The following is a 26,546-nucleotide window of genomic DNA, read 5'->3' on the forward strand; positions in this document are numbered from 1 at the left end:
AATACGCCTGGGCATTGAGTCAGAGTCAAACAGAGATTGGATGGCGTGTACAGGTACAGCTGCCCATGCAGCTTCAACACGATACCACAGTTCATCAAGAGTAGTGACTGGCGTATTGTGACGAGCCAGTTGCTCGGCCACCTTTGACCAGACGTTTTCAATTCGTGAGATCTGGAGAATGTGCTGGCCGGGGCAGCAGTCGAACGTTTTCTGTATCCAGAAAAGCCCGTACAGCGCCTGTAACATGCGGTTGTGCATTATCCTACTGAAATGTAGGGTTTCGCAGGGACCGAATGAGGGTAGAACCACGCAAGGGTCGTAACACATCTGAAATGTAACGTCCACTGTTCAAAATGCCGTCAATGCGAACAAGAGGCGACCGAGACGTGTAACCAATGGCACCCCATACCATCACGCCGGGCTATACGCCAGTATGGCGATGACGAATACACGCTTCCAATGTGCGTTCATCGCGATGTCGCCAAACACGGATGCGACCATCATGATGCTGTAAACAGAACCTGGATTCATCCGAAAAAATGACGTTTTGCCATTCGTGCACCCAGGTTCGTCGTCAAGTACACCATTGCAGGCGCTCCTGTCTGTGATGCAGCGTCAATGGTAACCGCAGCCACGGTCTCCGAGCTGATAGTCCATGCTGCTGCAAACGTCGTCGAACTGTTCGTGCAGATGGTTGTTGTCTTGCAAACGTCCCCATCTGTTGACTCAGAGATCGAGACGTGGCTGCACGATCCGTTACAGCCATGCGGGTAAGATGCCTGTCATCTCGACTGCTAGTGATACGAGGCCGTTAGGACCCAGCACGGCGTTTCGTATTACTCTCCTGAACCCACCGATTCCATACTCTGCTAACAGTCATTGGATCTCGACCAACGCCAGCAGCAATGTCGCGATACGATAAACCGCAATCGCGATGAGCTACAATCCGACCTTTATCAAAGTCGGAAACGTGATGGTACGCATATCTGCTCCTTACACGAGGCATCACTATAACGTTTCACCAGGCAACGCCGGTCAACTGCTGTTTGTGTATGAGAAATCGGTTGGAAACTTTCCTCATGTCAGCACGTTGTAGTTGTCGCCACCGGCGCTAACCTTGTGTGAATGCTCTGAAAAGACATTCATTTGCATATCACAGCATCTTCTTCCTGTCGGTTAAATTTCGCGTCTGTAGCACATCATCTTCGTGGTGTAGCAATTTTAATGGCCAGTAGTGTACTTGCCTTTTCCGCTGAAACTTTCTTTTTTTTTTTTTGTTCGTATAGGCCAGATTTAATCGTCGTGAGCAAAGCGAGAGTGATTAATAGTTCTGCTGCAGATTGCTGTCCGCCGTTTTCTTGGATACACTGTATATCAAGAGGTTGTGGTTACGTTCGGGCACGAGTGTAATTTCAAGGCTACAGTAAGTGTCTCCCGTTCACGCCATGACTGATGGCAACAGCGTCCAACACTGCTCTGCCTTAAATGGAAAGTATTTCATTACTTACGGAGTGTTTGCGAGTCGCCTTTAACCGAGCGGTAGTAGATGTGGCAAAAATGTAGAGCCAAGTGACTGACGTCAACTACGAAGTAATTTTAAACGAACTTTAGTTCGATTAGTAAACAAATTACACACATCGAGGTTCAATTAGCAAGGGTCGACTGTATCGCATACAGGAAGACGCGTCTCATAGCTGATGACGTCACGTTCGCAACACGTGACGCGGTTCAGGCAGGGCTAGCAGAGGCGAGAGCGGCGTGGCCAACGTCAGCTCTGAGGTGGCGCGTGTTGTGCGCGGAACGTGCCGGCCGCCCAAACAAGACGTGGCGCGTGCGCCCGCGCCGCCACAACGGGCTGCAGCCGGCAGCGCAAGGCCGCGCGCGCACAGCACACCTGGCCGGGGCAGCCTAGCCTACCAGTCGCTCTCGCTCTTCTCTTCCTTCGCCAGCACCCCACCCAAATTCTTCCCGGGTCTTTCCCCACACTATCGAAAACCTCATCCTGACAACTTTCCGGAATTAATTTTTCAATCTGCAGCGGGCTTTGCCTTTGTTTCGAAACTTTCAGGCAGATGTGTACAGGTCTAGGTGTCTAACCCAGAACCTTACTTTCCAAAACAATGGTCTTATACTGACTGAACTATCCTAGCGTAACTCACCTCCCACAACTTTACTTCCACCAGCACCGCTCCCCTACACTCCACTCTTCACTGAAGAACTCCTGTCTACTTTCAGAATGATATTTTCACTCTGCAACAGAGTGTGCGCTGATATGAAACTGCCTGGCAGGTTAAAACTGTGTGCTGGACCGAGACTCGAACTCGGGCCTTTGCCTTTCGAGTTTCGGTACAGCAAACAGGTTTAATCTGCCAGGTAGTTTTATATCAGCGCGCATTCCGCATTCTGAAAACATCCCCCAGGCTGTGGCTAAGCCATGTCTCCGCAGTATCCTTTCTTTCAGGAGTGCTAGTTCTGCAAGGTTCGCAGGAGAGCTTCTGTTACGTCTGGAAGGTAGGAAACGAGGTACTGGCGGAAGTAAAGCTGTGAGGGCGGGGCGTGAGTCGAGCTTGGGTGGCTCAGATGGTAGAGCACTTGCCCGCGAATGGCAAAGGTCCCGAGGTCGAATGTCGGTCCAGCATACAGTTTTAGTCTGCCAGGAAGTTTCCTGTCTACTTTGTTGGTTTAGCTCTCCTCGAACAATATTTTATTCTGCTGCGTAGTGTAGTTACTTCAAACTTCCTGGCATTGCATTGTCCGCGAAACGCGAGGTTCCGGGTTCGAGTCCCGGCCCGGCACTCAGTTCTAATCAGTCAGTTCTGTCAACAAATAAAGATGCAACGTCCTTGACACTGTTTCCCAAAGTTTCCTTAATTTGAGAAGCATAAAAATGTGGTGACAATCATTCAACATCGTGCTCATAGATTAGGCCTGACTTGACGTTGCAAGCCCTATTACATTCAGTTTTCTGAGCGTATTGTAAACGACTTTTTCCTGCAAATTAACTAAAAAAATGGCTCTGAGCGCCATGGGACTTAACATCTATGGTCATCAGTTCCCTAGAACTTAGAACTACTTAAACCTAACTAACCTAAGGACATCACACAACACCCAGTCATCACGATGCAGAGAAAATCCCTGACCCCACCGGGAATCGAACCCGGGAAGCAAATTAACTGTTACGATTTCATCAACGCGATTAAGAGTGGTTACCAATGCCTCCTTCATCATATTAATATAGAGACAATATTTCCATATGGAGTCAGTGAACGCATAAGGAAGAGAAGCACGATTCTTCAAGAAAAGGTGTTCAAAAACATTATCACGGCAGTTAATGACTGCGAACCTGTTTTTATTACAGTCACCTAGATCTCTTCCCACTTTTTCTTCAAAGAGCGTGATCACCGGCGGAAAATTATTGCATTTTAACACTCTGGAGCTAGAAAACTTCCTAATGAGTAAATGCATGTTAAGGGTCCTCCGCACAAAGTTAGCGAATGTTTTGTCACCAGCCTCTGATCGTATACGAGAGTCTTTACCACTAAAACTGAGAGTGGATAAAGCAATAGTTCATCTTCGCTAATGTGGAACACATCTCCTCTATTGAACAACTGCTCATAGCTCTAGATATTTTTTCTTGTTCTGGTCCACAGTACCACCTGTGAACGTTGCCTCCCTACAATCTTAACAACGACAGTAGCCGACCGCGGTGGTCTCGCGGTTCTAGGCGCGCAGTCCGGAACCGTGCGACTGCTACGGTCGCAGGTTCGAATCCTGCCTCGGGCATGGATGTGTGTGATGTCCTTAGGTTAGTTAGGTTTAAGTAGTTCTAAGTTCTAGGGGACTAATGACCACAGCAGTTGAGTCCCATAGTGCTCAGAACCATTTGAACCAACGACCGTACCGGTACACGTGTTCCACTGTCAGAGGTATCAGAATGGCTTTCCCTTGTAACTTTCCACTCGGTCGTTTCCGGTATAGGAACCGTTTTACGCAGTGTAAGACGCTATGGACTATAGGAAGCATTTTAATTTTTAAGAAATTTAAAAAAAATCATTATTAACATTAGATTGCCTAGCAGACTAAAAAAATCCTAGTTTATACAACCGAACTGATCTTTAAAGTTCCTGGAAGATTCATCTTCTACTTTTGGCTTTTTTGCATTCAGTCCTCTATTTGTACATTTATTTTTCCTCTTTTTTTTTGTACTAGCCCGCCAATCGTGGTTGGTCATTTCTGTTGGTGGAGAGCCGATATGCTGCTCTGTTTCCACATTCTTCTGCAATGCTATTACTTTCATTTTAGCGCCCGCATTATATGAATACTTTAATTTTTTCCACTACTAAAATATACTAACAAAAATATTGTACTGTTACAGATGATACAAATCACTTTCAATTCAAGTTCATCAGCACCGTAGACTGAAATGACGCATCATGGGCCATTTTTAAAATTGCAGGGAATTTTAAATCCAACTAAAGACGTTTTATATTAATTTCAAGTATAAGACGCACCTGAATTTTTGAGAAAATTTTTCGAAGAAAAAAGTGCGTCCTATAGACCGTAAAATACGGTATATCACTTATATACGACATTTCGACTCATTACTACAGTTACGAAGGGCATCTGACCACCGGCGCGTATCGAGGTCATGTTTAGTACCATCTTTGGAAAGAATGCACACGAAGTTTCAGCCATATTGGTCTATTTCTTTGTGTTTGGCATTCGTATGAATCAAAGAAGTCGAGCGACTGTCAAAAAATGGACGAAAAATAATTTCATGTGGTGATTAAACGTTACTTTATCAAAGGCAAAACGCCGGAGAATAAAGAGAAGCTTGATAAACATTACGGTGACTGCACCTTCGATTAGAACAGTTTATAAGTGGTTTCAAAATTTTCGGAGTGACCATGTGGGCACAAGTGATGCTGAACGTTCTGGAAGCCCTGTGGCGGTACGACTCCAGAAATCATAGATAAAATCCATGATATGGTGATGGATGACAGAAGAGTTCAGGTACATGACATTACTAGTCCTGTGGACATCTCGAATGAACGGGTACATAATATTTTCATAAACATTTGAACAAGAGAAAGCTATCCGCAAGATGGGCTTCGCGATTGCTTACGCTTCACCAAAAACGGAATCGTGTGAAGTGTTGCAAGGATGGTTTGCAGCTGTTCAGGAAAAATCCGCAGGACTTTAAACGTCGTTCCGTCACTGTGGATGAAACATGGATACATTACTATACTCCTGAGACCAAACAACAATCTAAACAATGGGTTACCAATGGAGAATCTGCAACAAAAAAGGTGAAGAAGACCAGTCCTTTGGCCGGAATGTTATTGCGCTTGTCTTTTGGGATTCGCAAGGGATAATCCGCATCGTCTATCTGGAAAAGGGTAAAACAGGAGCATATTACTCATCATTACTGAACCGTCTGAAAACCGAGCTGCAAGAAAACGCCGGCGATTGGACCGTAAAAAAAGTCCTTTTCCATCACGACAATGCACCAGCACACACCTCAGCAGTTGTGGTAGCAAAATTATTGGAAACAGGATTCTAACTCGTTTCACATCCCCCATATCTCCATACTTGGCTCCCTCGGACTACTATTTGTTCACCAATTTGAAGAAATGGCTGGCGGGGCAAAGATGTTATTCAAATGAGGAGGTGACTGCAGCAACTAATAGCTATTTTGCAAACTTGGACAATTCCCATTATTCAGAAGGGATCAACAAATTATAACAGCGTTGGACGAAGCGTATAAGTCTAAAAGGAGACTATGTTGAAAAATACTAAAGGTTTACTCCGAACACGAAAGTAGTTTTTATTTCTGCACGGACTTTTCGAACGCCTCTCGTATGCTCTCTGTGGGAGGAATCGGAAACTTTGCGCGTGCCCTCACGAAATTTCATATAATTCATACCGAACTTTCGAATTAGCAACATTGTTGTTGGACAAAATAACGGCGTTATTTTCTGGGCGACCTACGCACACGAACACAGGTAACTTCCACGGAAACCCTCCTGTGAAATGACCGAAATTCTGAGGCCTGTTTGGACTGACATATTCGGAAAGAAAATGGTGCTGACTGACTGCCTGGCTTTCCACAGAACGCGTTCAGTGGGATATCCGCTGACAGGGATAGGTCTAATGTCAGAAGGAAGAGCAGCAACACCTACGAGTCAATCTTGTCACTTTACCTCGGCGTATCTATCAGCAGAAAATAAGTCACATGTTCAATATATTGCATTCAGTAATTGATTTACATTAATACCTGTCTCGTCTCTTGACTGTATTTTGGATGTGAAGTGCTTCATTTTTACAGAAACGGCAATCCACAAGCTAACGAGTCACTTTACACGAAACGGGAAAAAGAACACAGAAACCTGTGAGCGCAAAGAAGTGTTTCGTTAATACCAAAGATTAGGTAGCCGATATAAAGAAGTACTACGCAAGTAGATACTGCCTGAAATACGAAAAGAGAACGTCATGCAAGAAAACTGCCTTCATCCCATACCGTAAACGCTACGCTTAACTGTCAAGGAATACGGCAAACGTGACAGCACCCGGACAGTTACGACTTCCTTCTAGTGGCGAGCATTTGCTAAATGTGACTTCTGCCGCCGCCGGCAGACCTGTTCCTAGCGAAAGCAAGCATGCGTAGAGAGTACTTCATGCAACGATGTTATGGTGGTAGCAAAATACGGAGCTCAATTATTTGTATATCAAAACGTCAATAGTTGACATTAATACAGACTATGTATATTATCGCACAGTTTAAAACAAATTAACAGCTGTTAAGCACCTCATATCGATAAAGTATTTATTAATGGCGGAAAATCTAAATTTTACAACAGTTCGTGTAATGGACAAATACTTACTGGAAATCGTCAGTGCTACCACTTCAAATTAATCTAGGAAACCCGGCAAAAAAAATTTGAAGTTGTCATACGAGTTCGCGACACTTCAGAATGAAATTCTCACATATTCAATGAATGCGAAGGCTTGAAGTTCTTACTCATACAGTTCTATACGTAGGAATTTGATTTAGAATACAACAGCAGAAAGTTCAAGCAAAGTGCCGTCAGGTCACCTTACTGCAAAAAACAATCATGTGAATACAGCAGCATTCAAAAGAAGTGTTCCGAGCCGCCGCTGTGACCGAGAAGTTCTAGGCGCTTCAGTCCGGAACCGCGCAGCTGCTACGGTCGCAGGTTCGAATCCTGCCTCGGACATGGATATGTGTGATGTCCCTAGGATAGTTAGGTTCAAGTAGTTCTAAGTTTTACGAGACTGATGACCTCAGATATTACGTCCCATAGTGCTTACAGCTATTTGAACCATTTGTTGAAGTGTTTTGTGCCAAATACAAAGACCGCCCTGAAGTGACCGGCATGTGCTCCGGTAACTGCAATCCGTGCCCGGACCGCCAGAGTTAGCTTTTCTTTGTTTTCATAAATCATTTAAGCAATGTGTAGGGGTGGTTCGTTTGAAAAGAACACGTCCAATTTCTTTTCTCACTGTTGGCTAAGCCGTCAGTTTGAATGGGACGTTTAATTCCTATTTTCTTTTCTTCTCCCGTGTACGAGAAATAAGAAGCATTAGCCACGAAATGTCTAATGAGAAGACAAATAGACTAACGAGAACAGTGCCTACAAGTTGCGCTGTTCCCAAATACTAGAGGGAAGTTCATCTACTTATCCGCACCAACCTGCTACTGTCAGTACTCAAGAAGGTCTATGGCAATTTTCAGTTTCTTATCATTTTACTTTGTCGTCCATTTCTGAATCAGAGTATTGAAAGCCGACAATACTACAGAGTGAGTCAAAAAGGACTTTCCAGCTTTGGAATAGTTTAGAAATTTACTGAGGTAACTTACAGAACCGGTAGATGTGCCATTCTGCAGCTACAGAACTTCAGTTTGTTTCACGTAGTACATCAGTACTCCTTTCCGTCACCAGGAGCACCAGCGTAGTGCACAGTTAAAATGTGTCACAGGCGCGGAGCGTGCTCGGTTTCCGTTTTGGTTTCATGAAATCTCTGCAATAACTGTTCGGCGCAAATTCTCACCGAATACGCTAAGGAACCCCAAAGCAAGTTTACAATTTAGCTGCCGCTGCACAAGTTATTCGATTTGCTGCAACGACAACGAATGAGGGGGGGGGGGGGGGGGGGAACTGACATATCTACTTTTTGTGTACGTTATCTCAATAAAATTCTGCATCATTATAAAGTTGTGTAGCCATTTTTGATTCACCCTGTATAGTTCTCGAAACGCACCTGGGCATTGTCACGAAATTTTATTTCTAAATGGCACTTGATTCTTATACCTTCAGAAACCACAGATCTCATATAAAACGTTTTCCACTACACGCCAGGTCCATTACAGCCTGGTTGACTGCACACACACATGGAATAAAGGGAAGTGGGCTGGCGAGTTGTGAGACCTAGAACTGCACGATGTGTAGCGCAACACTAGCTGTGTCGTAACAGGACCGAACCTCGTGAGTGTGGAACAAGTAACGCGAACAGCTCGTGAGATAGAGCTATCCGTTAGGGATGGCACACTACAGTTCCTGTGAAAACACCGATAAGCTCTTACTTAACGACACGATTAGCTGTAATGGAAGGATTGCTCCTCTATTTTGTGCGCGAGGTTTTCCAAATCTGCCTGCGCCATCGCCAATTATTTTCGCTAGAGTAGCACGATCCACAAGGGAACGGACTCCTTCACACCTAACAACGTACACTGTCTATGCGTCTGAGAGGAGCTGTGGTGCAGTGAACGTCACTCAGGTGTTCACTCAATCACGATGAAATATTTCACTTTCGTCACTTCGGGGGGACACTAACATAGGTTCTGTCCAGTGTTGTGGAATGTCCCTTGTTATTCGAATTTGACACTATCTTTAGATAGCTTGCAAACAGCACTGAAACGTCCTAAAATGAGTAATGAGATGCGGCATTGACTACCTTGGCAACATTTAATCCTCCACTACAAAAATATTTGCGAAGAATTCAGCCTCAAACTATCCACGAAGCTCTACTAGCGTCAATATTGTTTCTCGGAGGACTGGCAAATGACTGATTATTCCGAAGACCTTCTCACCTCTATTTCCGTAATTGATCCTTTTAAACAGATTGCCGCACTCTCGCTTGTGCTGCATAAAAATACGTAGCTACTTCAAAACTCATTCGTACCAAGAGAGGTTCAATAAAAACAGCTCCTATCGCCTTAGTCGTGAGCATCTAACCCCTTCCTACCCATTCCTACAGACAGCGTGATTCTACGCTGTTCAATTCATCTACGTCCGGAACCGTTTAAGATACAGTATCACAATTCTATTTTCCCCTCACACGAATTGTGTGAAATTCCTCAATAAACGTCGGGTAGTCTCTTCACAACCATATATTAATTACAGAGATATCGCTATTAACTTCGGTTTTTGCACATGGAGATATACTAATTTTATGCCGCTACTATCGTAGTTTTAAAACAGAGGTGAGATGAATACAACGACGTTTCACTCTTCAAAATCCGAAACGTCATTCTGGAGAAACTACAGCATTCAGAATTTATGATTTATCTGTTATGAACGGCTTGACGCAGCTCAAGAGAGTCAAGTGGAATAATGGAGAAAAGTTTAATTTTAAACGGATACTGATTACATTTCGCTGCATCTGGTTGGATCGCTCACCAACTAGAAGGCAAAGGAGTGGCATATAAGCGTAACAATTCTGCTCTTGTTTTTGCCAGGGCCTTTAAGGAAAGGAGCACCTCAAAAACTGCATGGATTTGTAAAACAAAGATTTGAAATGTTAAATAATAGCTTCGCTTCACGAGTTTAATGTTAGAATGCACGCGTTGGAAAACTGAAACACCAACAAGAAAGGAAATCACAAAACAATGTGGTCATAAACACTTCATTAAAAATTCTATTATGTCATCAAGGGTTCGAAATGCCCACTGATTTCTGCAATACAGGTTTTCAGCCGCTTGCACAAAGAGGTCTGGACAGGCTGAAGAGATTCCATCGATATTATTTCACATGCTGCAAGAATGGGATGTTTTAAATCCTCTTCGTTCGCCGGAGCTTGTGCAAAAACTTCATTTTTGAGTTTCTGTCACATCAGGTCAATGTGGGGGCCAACGGATAACGTCTTGCCGGCTGCGGTGGTCGTGCGGTTCTAGGCGCTCCAGTCCGTAGCCGCGCTGCTGCTACGGTCGCAGGTTCGAATCCTGCCTCGGGCATGGATGTGTGTGATGTCCTTAGGTTAGTTAGGTTTAATTAGTTCTAAGTTCTAGGGGACGATGACCACAACAGTTGAGCCCCATAGTGCTCAGAGCCATTTTTTATTTTTATAACGTCTTCACGTTCTGCTCTGCGAACTTATAAGGAAACGGCTGAGCGCTCTCCTAGCCACAAGCGAGTAGTGAGCTAGCCATCGTACTGGCACAACACACATACACGTACTTCACGTTGCAATTTCTCTACGCAGGCTGGGATCACTTCGCTAAGAAATTGTACATGCTTTTACTCGTTACGGTTTCTTCAGTGAATTACGGGGACCAATCACGTACTCTCCAATAATATCGCACCACGTGTTCACACTCCACTGTCTCTGACGTTGAACCTGCCTCATCCAGTGCATTCTCAGCGGCCCAATAATGCACGACAGAATTCCACTCATCTTCTACAATGGCGCTGATTAACATGTTGGAGCGAGTGACACGTGAAACGGATGGAAGCTGTTACGCAAACAACAACGGGTTCACTTATTCCAATCACTCGCAATTTCTCAGGAGCTAATATGTGGATTATGAGCAACAGCTGCCATAACAACATCTATTTCGGATGAGCTGTTTGAGAATTTTGCGACATAATAACTGCTTCAGTCGATGACGGGCGTCGCGTCGGATAATGAGAAAGCTGCACAATATTTCAAGGAAACAGCTGCTGGCCATCATCACGTGCTTGGTGACGTGTCGCTGCAGTGGCTTGCCAATATATGCGCAAGCTAGCCAGAAAAGCGCAGGCGCCAAGGAGCAGAGCTGTGACGTCACCGTAGCCGAATCGTAGATCACAGCGACATCCAGGGGCCCCTTAGCCACGTCTTTGCATGCGCGACGCGGCGTTGTGCTGGCGCTAAATTTTAAGGCTGAGGCCATACGAGCGGAGTGTCTCCTCAAAAGCAGACGCACTCTTATATATCGCAGCCGGACAATGAATTGGCTATCTTTTCCTAATTGCTCATAGTTTACACACTACTCCGAAAATAAGTAAAACATCGCGCGTCTTTCGGCAAGTTTACACTGAAAAATGTTGTCGCTGGCCAATTTACGTTTGGTTCATTTTAGGTAATTCTTTACTGTGTATGAATTGTAGCTAACATATGGCAACTGTTTGTAACACTGGGACGTGAGCCATATCTCTATCCAGTCCCGAGTAACAAAGGGTATATATTGGCGTTTGGCCGCAACTCTCCACGTCACGCCACACTCGAGTCTATGGACACTCGTTATGCAGAGCTGTGCCTAGTGTTTCTTTTTTGCATAGTATTTACAGCTACACTTTAAAAGTGCATTAACAGGTTTTTCATTGCAAAATTAGGAGTGGACATTCACAGATCCAGGGGCAAAGTTACTAAATGTGATCAAAAGTATCCGGACACCTAGCTGAAAATGATTTACACGTTCGTGGCGCCCTCTAACGGTAACGCTGGAATTTAATAGCCCTGATGACAGCTTCCACTCTCGAAGGCATACATTCAATCAGGTGCTGGAAGGTTTCTTGGGGAGCCCATTATTCACGGAAGGCTGCACTGAGGAGAGGTATCGACGTCGGTCGGTAAGGCCTGGCACTAAAGGTGTTCTGTAGGATTCAGGTCAGGACTCCATTACAGGGATGTTATTGTCGTGTAAGCACTCCGCCACAGGCCGTGCATTATGAACAGGTGCTCGATCGTGTTGCAATCGCCATCCCCGAATTGTTCTTCAACAGTGGAAAGAAAATAGGTGCTTAATATATCAATGTAGGCCTGTGCTGTGGTAGGCCACGCAAAACAACAATGGTTCAAGCCTCCTCCATGGAAAAACACGACCACACCATAACACCAAAGCCTCCGAATTTTACTGTTGACGCTACACACGCTGGCAAATGACGTTCACCGGGCATTCGCCATACCCACACCCTACCATAGGATTTGTCACTCCACACAAAGTCTTTCCACTGTTCAATCGTCCGATTTTGACGCTCCTTATGTCAAGCGAGTCGTCGTTTGGCATTTACCGGCGGCATGTATGCCTTATCAGCAGCCGCTCGACCAAGAAATCCAAGATTTCTCACCTCTCGCCTAAATGTCATAGTACTTGCAGTGGATCCTGATGCAGTTTGGAATTCCTGTGTGATGGTCTTGATAGATGTCTGCCTATTACACATTACGACCCTCTTCAACTGTCAGTCAACAGACGACGTCGGTCTGTACATTTTTGCGCTGTACGTGTCCCTTCACGTTTCCACCACTATCACATCGGAAACAGTGGACGTAGGGATGTTTAGGAGTGCGGGAATCTCGCGTACAGACATATGACACAAGTGACACCCAATCACCTGACCACATTCGAAGTCCGTGAATTCCGCGTAGCGCCCCATTCTGCTCTCTCACGACTAGGTCGCTGATATGGAGTACCTGGCAGTAGGTGGCAGTACAATGCACCTAACACGAAAATCGTATGTTTCTGAGGGTGTCTGCATACTTTTAATCACTGAGTGTATTAGTTTCCCTATTATTTTAGACGAAACACCAGCCTACTGTTGTTTTCGTTACACGTCACAAAAACATGTAAAATGCATATGAAAGATAGAGAGAGCATTAAATTACTCACAAAGGTGGCACGTTCTACTTACCCAATATCAGGACTTATTTTACAATTACTATTCATGGAGGGGCATTACTAGCCTGGCACAGGAAGTGATACGGAGAGGAAATGAAACACATTTTTCTGTTTTCCTACATGTCGATTCTCTACTCGAGAGCGTAAAATGTGAGCTGTGAGCAATGTCAGAGAGAAAGAGAAAAGAAGCGAGATTAAACGTTGGTACGCAAAATCATACGGAATCTATATGTGTTATAAGCGATCCTTCGATCTTGTTCCTGAGTCTCGAGCGTCTCCAGCACGTGCGCTGCGGCCTTAGGATCGGAGCGCTCACGTCAGCAGTATGACGCCAAACAGCTGCTGCCCGGAAGCACACGACGCTCCTCGTTGCGTCGTCCCAAGCGGCTATCAGCGAAATGTGACTCTGTGACTCACACAATCTGTGAAGGTCCGCCGATAACGATGCAGACATTCTCCAGAAGGAGACGAGTGTAAGACTGAAGCGACATCTTTTCTCAAATTAAACTATATGTTTATAGAAACCTTTTGAAGCTCAAACATCTACGATGCATATAAGCAGCAGACTGAAACGACGAATGAAATTTTGTTCACGGTCAGGATTCGAACCCGGTCTCCTGTTCACTGGCCAGATGCACTAACTACTATGCCACCCTGGCACAACGAATCTGCACATCTACACCAACTACCCCGTCCTCAATCCAAATTCCTATTCACGCCACAACCCACTTGGTATTCCCCCTAAATACAATGCTGTTCCAGTTTAGGTGGAATACCAACTGGGTTCAGGCGAGTATGGAAATTTGGATTGATGATTGAGGCGTGCAATTGTGCAAAGTTACTGTGCCAGAGTGGCGTAATGGTTGGGACATCTGCCTAGTCAGCAGGAGACCCGTGTTCGAAACCTGGCCTTAGTATACATTTTCATTCGCCGCTTCAGTCTGCATATACAGGGTGGTCCATTGATCGTGACTGCGTCAAATATCTCACGAAATAAGCGTCAAACGAAAAAACTACAAAGAACGAAACTTGCCTAGCTTGAAGCGGGAAACCAGATGGCGCTATGGTTGGCCCGCCAGATGGCTCTGCCATAGGTCAAACGGATATAATCTGCGTTTTTAAATATAGGAACCCACATTTTTATTACATATTCATGTAGTACGTAAAGAAATATGAATGTTTTAGTTGGACTACTTTTTTTTCGCTTTGTGATAGATGGCGCTGTAATAGTCATAAACATATGGCTCGCAATTTTTGACGAACAGTTGGTAACAGGCAGGTTTTTTAAATTAAAATACAGATCGTAGATACGTTTGAACATAATATTTCGGTTGTTCCAATGTTCTACATGTACCTGTAAATACCACATTAATGCAATAAATGCTCAAAATGATGTCCGTCAACCTCAATGCAATTTGCAACACGACATTCATCTCAACAGTGAGTACTTCGCCTTCCGTAATGTTCGCACATGCATTGACAAAGCGCTCATGCATGTTGTCAGGCGTTGTCGGTGGATCACGATGGCAAATATCCTTCAACTTTCCCCTCAGAAAGATATCCGGGGACGTCAGATCCAGTAACGTGCGGGCCATGGTATGGTGCTTCGACGACCAATCCACCTGTCATGAAATATGCTATTCAATATCGCTTCAACCGCACGCGAGCTATTTGCCGGACATCCATCACGTTGGAAGTACATCGCCATTCTGTCATATAATGAAACATCTTGTAGTAACATCGGTTGAACATAACGTAGGAAATCAGTACACATTGCACCATTTAGATTGCTATCGATAAAATAGGGGCCAATTATCTTTCCTTCCATAATGCCGCACCATACATTATCCCGCCAAGGTCGCTGATGTTCCACTTGTCGCAGCCATCGTGGATTTTTCCGTTGCCCAATAGTGCATATTATGCCGGTTTACGTTACCGCTGTTGGTGAATGACGCTTCGTCGCTAAATAGAACGCGTGCAAAAAATCTGTCATCGTCCCGTAATTTCTCTTGTGCCCAGTGGCAGAACTATACACGACGTTCAAAGTCGTCGCCATGCAATTGCTGGTGCATAGAAATATGGTACGGGTACATTCGACGTTGATGTAGTATTCTCAACACCGACGTTTTTGAGATTCCCGATTTTCGCTCAATTTGTCTGCTACTGATGTGAGCATTAGCCGCGACAGCAGCTAAAACACCTCCTTAAGCATCATCATTTGTTGCAGGTCGTGGTAGACTTTTCACATGTGGCTGAACATTTCCTGTTTCCTTCAATAACGTAACTATACGGTGAACGGTCCGGACACTTGGATGATGTCCAGGATACCGAGCAGCATACATAGCATACGTCCGTTGGGCATTTTCATCACAATAGCCATACATCAACACGATATCGATCTTTTCCGCAATTGGTAAACGGTCCATTTTAACACGGGTAATGTGTCACGAAGCAAATACCGTCCGCACTGGCGGAATGTTAAGTGATACCACGTACTTATAAATGTGTGACTATTACAGCGCCATCTACCACAAAGCGATAAAGGGGCCCAACTAAAACATTCATATTTCTTTACGTACTACACGAATATTTAATAAAAATTGGGAGTTCCTATTTAGAAAACGCAGCTGATAACCGTTTCACCTACTGCAGCGCCATCTAGCAGGCCAACCATAGCGCCATCGGGTTTCCCCCTTCAAGCTAGACGAGTTTAGTTCTTTTTAGTTTTTTCGTTTGATGCTTATTTCGTGAGATATTTGGCCCGGTCACTATCAATGGACCACCCTGTATATATGACATATTTTCGTTTGACTATCGATCGAGAATGTCGAGCGCTTAGATCAGCACTCACTGCTATATGTGATCTTTGCCGATGACAACTGATAGCCGGAAATGCTCACACGACGCGTCACTTCGACCGACTATCAGTGGAATACCACACTATGATTCATCCTGCCTGTAAAGGTCTAGCAGTAGCGAGGCAAAAGGTCATACGGATGAAAACGACTACTAAAAATCTGCCGATATTTTGTTTCATAATCGGAGAGAGTGTTGTTTCAACGTATCAGTCAAACTACATGTAGCAAAGCAGATAAACGTCTGATTCATCCCGGCCGTATTGCTGAATAATTCGATCTCTGCTTTCACTAACCAAATTTGTGTGGTGGCGTCATTTCGTACTACTTTTTCGACACCTAGAAAGTAAAATGCAGGGACTCGAGCAGTTCCGTGAAATAATCCGTACGTGACGCCGTTTGACATGACCAGCGCAAAAAGAAGAGAAACTCGAGTGCGCGGCATCGAAGTAAAGCAGAGCCACGTTTATTACGTGACACAGACAGAAATACTACAAGTAACTTTCTTTTCCAAGAGTGTAGTGTCTCGTGTTTGCAACAATGCTAATGGCATAGCAAGGTCGACACCCTAGATCACTGACAGTTTTCTATGTGGATCGATGAACTTTGGCAATTTACCTCGGAGATAAATTTCAGGAAGCATGAGCTAGCTGCATATTCAGCTCATTAACATATCCCCAGAACGTGGATAGCATGTACAGTGTTTCCCACTTTTTGCTTTGACCTCTTCATGCTATGGTAAGGCATGTCGCCCAAGACCTGATGTCGCAATTAGCTCATGTGAATAGTGGTCGATTTCCTGCAGTTGCGTTTAATACTTTGACTGGCACATACGTGCACAGTTTGTCTACAGACGAAATCTCGCCTATACCAGTCGCATGCGTGATAAAAGAAAACTACATAATGGAATACTTACTGGAAGAGCATAAAATGGAACATTTTAAACAATGAATTGCGTTGAGTCGTGAGTGTTCATAACATAAAGTGCCAAAATATTATGACTTCCTGCATAACAGTGGGCTGGTCCGCCTCTGGAACAATACCGATGCGAATCAGCGGGGCACTGATTCTACAAGTCCATGGCTAAGTTTCCGGTGGTATGTGGCAACAGATGTCACCGCACAGGTTGCGCAATTTCTGTGAGCTGCGTGTCGGTGGTTTGTGGGCATCGAGTTGGTGCACCATAGCCTCCCAGACGTAATCCCTCATGTTCAGATTAAGCGAATTTGGTGGCCTGAACGTCAAGATGAGTTCACTATCTTGCTCCTAAAAACAACTATAGCGTGGTTCTAGTGTTGTAACATGACACACTATCCTGTTAGAAGATACCACTGCGCCATCTGGGAAGACATCTAGCGTGAAAGAATGCAGGCAGTTCGCAATAATGTTCGCTTAGACCACAGTTGTCAAGAGGCCTTCGATTACTACCGCAGATTCCTTGGCAGTTCAGGCAAGTGTTCCCTATAGCGTAATACCGCCCGTGACGACTTACGTCAGGGGCGCGGTGCACCTTTCAAAGGTGCCGTTTGCCTGGGACGACGAGGTGTCCGTAGACGACTGTCGACCTGGTGTAACAAGAAACATGAGTCATCCTTCAATTAGTTTTCACTGATTCTCAAGGCAGCACCAAGCTTCGCCATTTCCGATATATTCTTCCAAAACGCCGGGCCAAAAGTACAGGAAATGGATAAAAATATGGAAACGCCAAAAACATTACACATTATAATGCTTAATACGGTGTAGGAAACCCATTGGCATTGAAAACAGATTCCAGTAGTGGATAAATACAGGTCCTGTAGGGTGTTTTAAGAGAATCTTCCTGCAAAATAGTGTCAAGTCCAGATAACGAGGATAGAGATGGATACCGATCATGCACCCTTCTCTCCAAAGTAGACCGTAAATGCTCAATAATATCGTGATCTGGCGACGGTGGTGGCCAGGGAAACTGCAACAATTCAGCATAGTGCCCAAAAACCCGTCCTAGACGATGCAAGCTGTGTCCGTAGGGGACCTGTTGTCTTGGAACGCAGCATCACCATTGGGAAAGATGCACTGTACCTTGCGATGGACCTGATAAGCCAAAATTCTCACACAGTTCTTGCAGCCCAAATCATCACCGAACTCTCACCTCGTTTCGCTCTCGGGAACTATACTCGTCCAGGAGTTGGAAATAGTGTGAAACAAGACTCATTTGCCCAAATGACTTTCTTCCATTGACCGACCTCTCGCCTCGTTTCCCTCTCGGGACCTAAACTCGGCTAGAAGTTGGAAACAGTGTGAAACAAGACTCATCTGCCCATATGACTTTCTTCCATTGCTGCATACTTCACGTTTATGGCTCTGGCACCACATTTTCCTGTTATGGGCATTTGTATCACTGATGAGTAGTTCTGAACAGGGTTCGCGAGTGCGACATTCAGTTCTAAAAAATGGTTCAAATGGCTCTGAGCACTATGGGACTTAACATCTGAGGTCATCAGTCCCCTAGAACTTAGAACTACTTAAACCTAACTGACCTAAGGACATCACACACATTCATGCCCGAGGCAAGATTCGAACCTGCGACCATAGCGGTCGCGCGGTTCCAGACTGAAGCGCCTAGAACCGCTGGGCCACAACGGCCAGCCACATTCATTTCTGATGTGACTTTTGCAGCCGTCGTTCCTTTATTTTTCGCCACAATCCTCTTTAATGACCGGCAATCACGATCACTCCACATACACGTTTTCGTCCGCACTGTAACATCGTGCCTGATGTTTTTCTGATTTCCTCGTAGCCATAATAAAATTAACTCGGTCTGTTACGTTCCCACGAATAAACCGCTGAATCTAATTTGATGAAGTCTGGTATGCAGATAGCATGAATGCTGAGGAATAGCACAGACTTGCCGGCCGCGGTGGTCGTGCGGTTCTAGCGCTGCAGTCCGGAACCGCGGGACTGCTACGGTCGCGAGTTCGAATCCTCCCCCGGGCATGGATGTGTGTGATGTCCTTAGGTTAGTTACGTTTAAGTAGTTATAAGTTCTAGGGGACTGATGACCTAAGATGTTAAGTCCCATAGTGGCCAGAGCCATTTGAACCATTTTTGAATAGCAGAGACTACTTTAGAAAGCGTGTGGTAAAAGAAATTTACTAATTTGGAGGGTGTAACGCGAAATAAGTAGATCTACTTTCTCTCTGAAAAAGCTATTTACTGTGTGACTTTTTAACGTTGCCATATTTGTGAAAATGTTACACACAGTACCATTCAACATAATGAATACAATGCTTAAATGATCTTCAACGCGTTTAATTCATATCTCGATACTCATGTAAGTCACAAGTGCGTCGCATTTAGCCACCAAGGGTCACGTGTATCTTAGAGCTTCTGAGACACCTAAGTACTTGCAGCAAAGGCGTCATATAAACGCTGTATGATAAACAGAGAGACGTCGTGCCTTTGTGTGTAGAATGTGCGAGACTTTTAACGAGGCTGCATTTGGTTATGATATGCGATCGCAGCCGCGGGTAACACGGGAGGGCAGCTGACATTATTGCATGTATAAAATTATAAAATTTGTGCTGCATCGAATTAATTTTCTTCCTTCGTCCGTTTGTTTCAGAAACTTCAGGTCTGAGTTTAGCGTTGTCACCATTACTCATCATAACATAATTACTGGTGTGCATGAACACCTCCGCTTCAGTCTGGAACCGCACGACCGCTACAATTGCAGGTTCGAATCCTGCCTCGGGCATGGATGTGTGTGATGTCCTTAGGTTAGCTAGGTTTAAGTAGATCTAAGTTCTATGGGACTGATGACCTCAGCTGTTAAGTCCCGTAGTGCTCAGAGCCATTTGAACCATTTTTGAACCTCATGGTCTTGTGGTCCACTCGACACGTTACCGCCAACATTTGTGCCCGACACAGAACCTCCGCAGCATTATGTGCATTTGTATTTCAGTATAGCAAGTTACAAGGGAGAAGAATCCCTCGCCCATTCCATAGCTTTTTTAAGCCAAAAAGTGTTTCTGTGCTCAATTTACAGGAATTACCCATCGACGAAGACAAGAGTAGAGTTTGGAAAAATGTTAATTAAAAAATTCCCCATAAGACGTCAAATCGACTTGGTTGGAAGTAATCTATGGGAAGGTATTATGTGAAGATATCCACAGCTGTCTGCGTGCACTGTTCGGCTATACTGTGCTTACCTGGACGGGGAGGAGAGTGAGGGCAGCTGACGTTATTTCATGTACAACAGCTTGCTTACCCACCATAACTGATATGCAAAGGCAGCCGCAGGTAACAGTTAGTACTGTAAAAATCTTAAGACACGGTTCCTCTTGCAACATTGGTCACTCTAGCTACCTTTATTAGGAAGCACCGCCCATATGAGCACTAACAACTGCCTATGATCGAATTCACTTAGCTCCGACACAATGCACTCACAACTACCAAAAACATTGTTCTGACCGCGACTGACACTTGCCACGTTATGAGGTGCCGTTTGTGGTCAAATACTTGAGCGCAACCCGCAGGGTTGGCATTTACATTCAAGCACGCACATCTCGCTGTGTTTTTATAATTTTGTCCAAGGTCTGTACCTGCGCTTTGTAACAGTCGCTTATGCCAACGGATTGTCACCCGTATAGCCGCTAGAACGATTCGTCACTCATCTGTGATACGCCTACGTACTTTCATTACCATGTCAGATGCACGGAGTGCCACCAGGCGCAATTCGGCCTTGCGGTGGGCAGTAATCATTATTTTGGCCCATAATTTTAGTTATTAGTAAATGGTGGTAGATATGAAGACCAGATAAAGCGGCCTGGTTGTTAGTAGTAGAGGGCTGCACCGAGCTAAGCATGAAAGCACGCCTGATGCGGGGTCATGGGGTCAGAAGAAAATGGTGCGTAGAAAGTAGTCATTGGAGTATCAACCACTGGAAGAAAACTGAATCTGTACATTAGCGTACCACCGGCACATTCCGAGTTTTGTAGTTACTTGATTTACTATATTACAATACTAAAATTATGAAGTGAAGCCTGATGACGGTACGAAGGTCTCTTAAACAGCACCAAAGAAGCATCCGAGCTTAACGGCCCCATACAACGAACGAACCACCATCAATGCTTCCACTTCATGGGAACTGCGAAGACTTTGGGGTGTAATCCAGCTCACTTGCACACATCAAACACCAGGGACAGCATTCTGCCATCTCCGTCGCCCATTACTAGGCAAATCTAGGCAACTATTTTTTTTTCTTGCACTACCCAGATTAAAACCAGACGCTTCAGGTTGAGCGCTAGCGCACTAACGGGAGTTATTGGTCTCGGCTACAGAAGAGAGTTTCACACGGTACGATCCTCTACACAGCACGCAGAAACCGAATAGTTACCTGTGGGGTGTGTGGCCACCTCTGTAAGTGAACGCAAATAAAACGACACCGTCAGCCGTCGCCAGTCACCAAGTCACTTACTGTACCTTGTGGGCCGTGCGGTTTGAGGCGCCATGTCACAGACTGCGCGGCCCCTCTCGCCGGAGGTTCGAGTCCTCCCTCGGGCGCTGGTGTGTGTGTGCTGTTCTTAGCATAAGTTGGTGTAAGCAGTGTGTAAGTCTAGGGACCGACGACCTTAGCAGTTTGGTCCCTTAGGAATTCCACACATTTGAACAGTTTTTGAACCCTGTGGCCACCGTAGCCTACGGCGGCAGGGCAATGTTCATCACGCATTTTTTAGGGTTACACGAGATGAGCAGCAGGCCTGATGCAATGACAAGCTGCGGGATATCGTTGACAAACTGGCGATAGTAATCACTACCTCAGGAAATTTCTAAGAATATGAAAGTTCTCATTAAGCACTGGGTAACGAATGCGTATCTCGCCTTACTTGCCACATCAGACAGATGTATCTCACTTCACGCACACAGAGTTGGTCTACCGTATGTGTCCTTAATAACTCGTTACCAGTGAGCTTTCGCTAGCAACATGACAGAATCAAAGCAGACGAGACTTATCCCATTTCATGATGTTTTGCATCACTGATGAAATAGTCTTCCACAGTATTTAATCATAATGATACAGAGCTTTCAGTTTGTTTATACCAGCTTATGTGGGCAAGTCAACCGCCACTGCATTTTCGAGGAAACTAAAATGGACGTACCTCTGGATTGGGCTCAGACTAATGTGGCTCTAAGTTAAGTACATCCAATTTAATAGTGAATATAGCAAGTTAAAAAGTGTAGTGCAGAACTGTTCCCAATGGCACCGACATACCACAGGAACAGGCGCCAGAGTAAAAATGGCTCTGAGCACTATGGGACTTCACGTATGAGGTCATCAGCGCCCTAGAGCTTAGAACTACTTAAACCTAACCAACCTAAGAACATCACGCACATCCATGCCCGAGGCAGGATTCGAACCTGTGACCGTAGCGGTCGCGCGGTTCCAGACTGAAGGCGCCAGACTAGAGGCGTTTCTTTTAAAGGACATACTACCCAAGTAAGGCAAAAGGTAAAATTCGTTCCTAGAATTGAAAAAAGAACAGACAGAAGTTAATATACTGCCAGAGAACAACGTATACCTAATTGAAGTGAAAAGTCTGTCTCAAGGAGACATCTCTCTAAATGTTTCAGAACAATCTACGCCCTCACCAAGAGAACACAATATGACAAGATCTGACAAAAGAAAACTCTGACACAACTCTCACGAAAATAACAAGTGACTTAACAGGAGAGTACAATACTGTAGGATCTATAACTGTTTGGGAGGTTGCCTTTGTCACCCCCTGCTGCAGAAGTGGGTCCGTAGCAAAAGAGTCATTTGAATACCCTTACTGACTCAAGGACGTTGTCAGTTATGATGGCAGTGAATAGGGACAGATTACAATTAGTTAGAGGAACAAGAGTCAGCTGCTCATTGCACAGGTTGACGCGAGAAGTCATCCGCGTAAAAACTAAATAAGATTGTCTACTCCATGTATTGCAAACAATTCCGTTTACACTCAGCACTACATAGTTCACAAAACGCAACAGCTTTCAGGTGAAACGATCCTGTTATTAGAAAAAACAAGCTGTCTGTATTCATTATGCTTACTGACGTATAACTCAAATTTTGACATGTCTGAAAGAAAAACACCAGAAAACTGCGATTAGAAATTCGGTGCAAGACAGGACTTTCGTTATTATCATTTGAGCCTCAGTATCAATTTTGGCTCAAGCAACTGTTCGCTGGATAGTTGCACCCACGTTACTTGAGGTTTTAAACGTAAAAAATACGTAAGCAGCAGGTTTTTATCACGGTATTTGGTACTTAACTGCAGTCAGCAACAGGTGACAAAAACTGAAATTGTCGGGCAGCAGCCGTCTGCTGCAAGCCTGCTTAACTTTGAAGCCTACACATTACAACATCCTGGTGCCCGATTGCATCATGGAAAATCTTTCCATGACACATGATGAGCATTGAAAATTCCAAAAAGTGAGACATTTTCAAAAATGCCGTTAGGAATATCTCACACATCCAAGACGGACCAAACCATGAAAAACTTTTACCTTATACAAATTTATGCTCAGAGATTCCAACTTGCACAATTCATCGCTGAAAAGTTTTCGATCTGAGTGGTTAATTTTAAATAATAAGTTCTAACACGATAAAATCTTTACGGATAGTGATATCAGTCTACTTAAAAAATTCTGAAACGTTGAAATCAACCTTGTGAGGATGCCTCATTTATACTCCAGTCACTTCGCGTTTGGATACATATTTTCAACAGCACGGAAAACTAATCGGAAAAAGAAGTGCGCTATCGGAACCTTCCTGATGTCAACTTTTCACAAAACCAACTGTCCACTCGTAAGTGGGAAAGCCAACGCGATGCGATAAGAAGCGAAATGCCAAGAGTTGACCTACGAGACGGAAGACGAGCGGCCGAGTCCAGTTCATTGTTGGGCCTCAGCCAAGATTAAATTATAGACTCCAAGGGTGTGGAAAACTGCTAGCAACTTATTAGCAATGTGTTCTACATCTATAAACATATTCCGCAAGCCACCTTCTATTGCGTGGTGGAGGATACTCTGTACATTTCCTTTCCTGGTCCACTCGCAAATAGAGCGAAGGAAAAATGACTGTCTGTGTGCCTCCGTACGAGTCCAAATCTGTCGTATCTTGTCTTCGTGGTCCTTACACGAAACTGATGACGGCGGCTGTAGAATCGTTCTCCAGTCAGCTTCAAAGTCCGGTTCTCGAAATTTTCTTCCATAAACTGAGGCTTCCTACATCAAAATATGACCATTTTATTCAATTCACACTGACACGAAACTACTTGCAATGAAATAATGAAAGAGGAAAGACTTTTCTTACACGAGAAGTTAACAGAAAAATTTAGATTCAAGTATTTAGAAGCCAGACTCAAAACGCAGCCTCTCTATTGGTTCGCATTTTCCTAATATTAACAAGAAATCGTAACTGAGAAAGATGAAACAGCGGATGGAGATACGCGAGGCCGTTAAGTCGATTCAGACTCAAACGGGATTAGCAGTAAGAACCGTCGTCAACAAATACTGCAAGGGAGTGCCGAAAACGTAATTCAGTGGGAACAGTAACGAAAAACACTAAAATCGTCCAATCTCAACCAGAAACTGAAATAGAAGCAACCAAGGGTGGCAGCCAGATCAACAAAAATCAATTTAATATGTCCACATTCGGTAAAATAAAGCTTTCGCCCGAAGAAAAATTACTTCTTTTGTAGACGACATGCGAATACATAATTTATACTGGAATTGGCCAATATTCATAGCAATTAACAATGAAGATAATGCGAAATAATTCATTAATTTTTTCTATACTAATGGATTACTTTTAGACAGAAGTGAGTATATTGCACGCAGTAATAAAGACACGAAGGAACATTTTTTTGTCGAAGTGTGTCCCTGGCCAGTTGTAGGAGACTCCTACCAGGCACAACAGAGTCTCGTGCCGAACAGTGATCAGTAGAAGATTTAGCACATGTTGCTTCGCGTAATGGGAATATGCCACGATGTAATTTACTTGTTGCATAGTCCGTAAATCATACTGGAATGTGGAAAGTATGCAAATAATGTTTTTAAAATTTCGCAATAGGTTCTCCGTAACAACCGCGGAAACACTTCTGCCGGCTACGTTGGAAAAAAATCCTAAATTTAACCGAGGTCTGGACCTTTACCTCGTTCCTTCTGTCTTCTGTTATGAAATGAAAATCGGACACCAGCCAGCTCATCAGCAATTCACTGACGGTTCCGCAACGAAACACTAAAAACGTTGTCCATAAATAGACAAGCGTGAACTTTTCTGACAAATGGATTGTCATCACTCGTGCAATATTTCAGAAATGGAAATCTCTATCGCTGTCTTTCAGGTAGACGAGAAATGGTACAGACGCTGCGACTTTTTGTCGAACGTTTATCAATTTTTAGCATAAATTTTCAACAGAAACATTGTAAAGGTAACTGTGCACCATAGTCGGCGTTCTACACAGTGTGCACTTTGACACCAGGCACGGTCAATTATAACGGTACACAACGAATGCATTGGCTTCAACAGTGAGGGCGGCGTGGCGCGCGCACCTGCGTCTTTTGGAAGCGACGCTTCCCGGTGACAGCGGCGGCTGTTGAGGGGCGGGAGGCTGCGCCGGGGGCGGCTGCAGCTGATAGCCGGCGTAGGGCAGCGGCGGCAGGGGGGGCGGCACGGCCCCCGAGGCGGCGGCGGCTGCCGCGGCGGCAGCAGCTGCCGCGCTGTACGAGTACATGGCGCGCACACGCACTCGCACTCGCGTATCACTAACATACGATACAACACAGTCACGCGTTACGTCTGGCCGCCGACGCGGCCGCGCTCACACTGGGGAAGGATCGGGCTGCTGCCCGAGGCGCGACGCCCGCAGCAACGCTGCCAACCTTCCGCAACAATACGCCACGCCGGCCACCCGCACGCCCGCCAACCTGACTCCGGCGTTGCTGCCAACTACACGAGCGGCCAGAAGGCGCGCTGTCGCTGCGCTGCGCTTCCAGTCGACTTCCTGAAGCCTCTAGCACCAAAGTAAAGCTTCTGTATTCTTGTGCGATTACTGACACGGGGAAGTTCCTCATCGCACCCCCCCTCAGATTTAGTGGTAGGATGGTCCGTCAAAAACTGAACAAAGATCAAGTATGAAAACACGAATAAGCTGTACCAAAATGTGGAAACAGAAACGATACTGAAACAGCGAACGGCCCAAGCTCAAGATGTGTCACATCGAGCAAATCTGAGGAGCCGCGACGTCGTAGTTATGTGGTCACGATGTTGGACAGTGAAGGGAGCCGTTTTCATATCTCCCTCGTGTCTTTTTTTTTCTTCTTCTTTTTTGATGACGTGTCTGTAGGCTGAATTTAAATTTGTGTCTGTGTCGTGGTGTACGTCCGTTTGCAGCAGCGAGGTGTAAGGAAGAGATCTCCAGACATAATACATACCTCCAATTTGTTCTACATAAGAACCACATGTTTTGAGCATTGTGCTATGTTGTAACATCGGTCGCACCCGTTTATTTGCTATTTTCATTTCTGTGAGAGGTCTACGTGGCATCTCATCTGCTCTCACTATTTATCACATTTACTTGTGACGGTGAAATATTCTTACCATATGGCTCATATTCTATAACCAGTGTGTAGTATAATTGCCAAGACTACAGAAGAAGAACAGACAAGTCAATGGCCGGACAGGCAGTTCATAATTTTGTAGAGACAGAGTGAGTGAGAAGGGGTATCAGTGAGACTTGAACACGGATGTCCCACTTTGCAGTCCAACATCG

General features: G+C 44.8%; 1 protein-coding gene across 6 annotated transcripts in view; it reads right to left on the reverse strand.

Annotated features, from left to right (window-relative positions):
• LOC126273196 (aryl hydrocarbon receptor nuclear translocator homolog) overlaps positions 1-26,546 on the reverse strand; it is a 477,342-nt gene that overhangs the window by 399,491 nt on the left and 51,305 nt on the right. For 3 of the 6 annotated variants that reach the window (XM_049976724.1, XM_049976725.1, XM_049976723.1), the window contains exon 1: positions 25,327-25,595. The exons of the other annotated variants lie outside the window; for them this stretch is intronic. In XM_049976724.1, the coding sequence (XP_049832681.1) occupies positions 25,327-25,508 (182 nt within the window). In that variant the 5' untranslated portion in view covers positions 25,509-25,595. Of the gene's footprint in view, positions 1-25,326; positions 25,596-26,546 lie in introns of those variants that run through there. 6 annotated transcript variants of the gene reach the window in all.

The sequence above is a fragment of the Schistocerca gregaria genome, chromosome 5 (assembly GCF_023897955.1).
Source record: "Schistocerca gregaria isolate iqSchGreg1 chromosome 5, iqSchGreg1.2, whole genome shotgun sequence".
Lineage (NCBI taxonomy): Eukaryota > Metazoa > Arthropoda > Insecta > Orthoptera > Acrididae > Schistocerca > Schistocerca gregaria.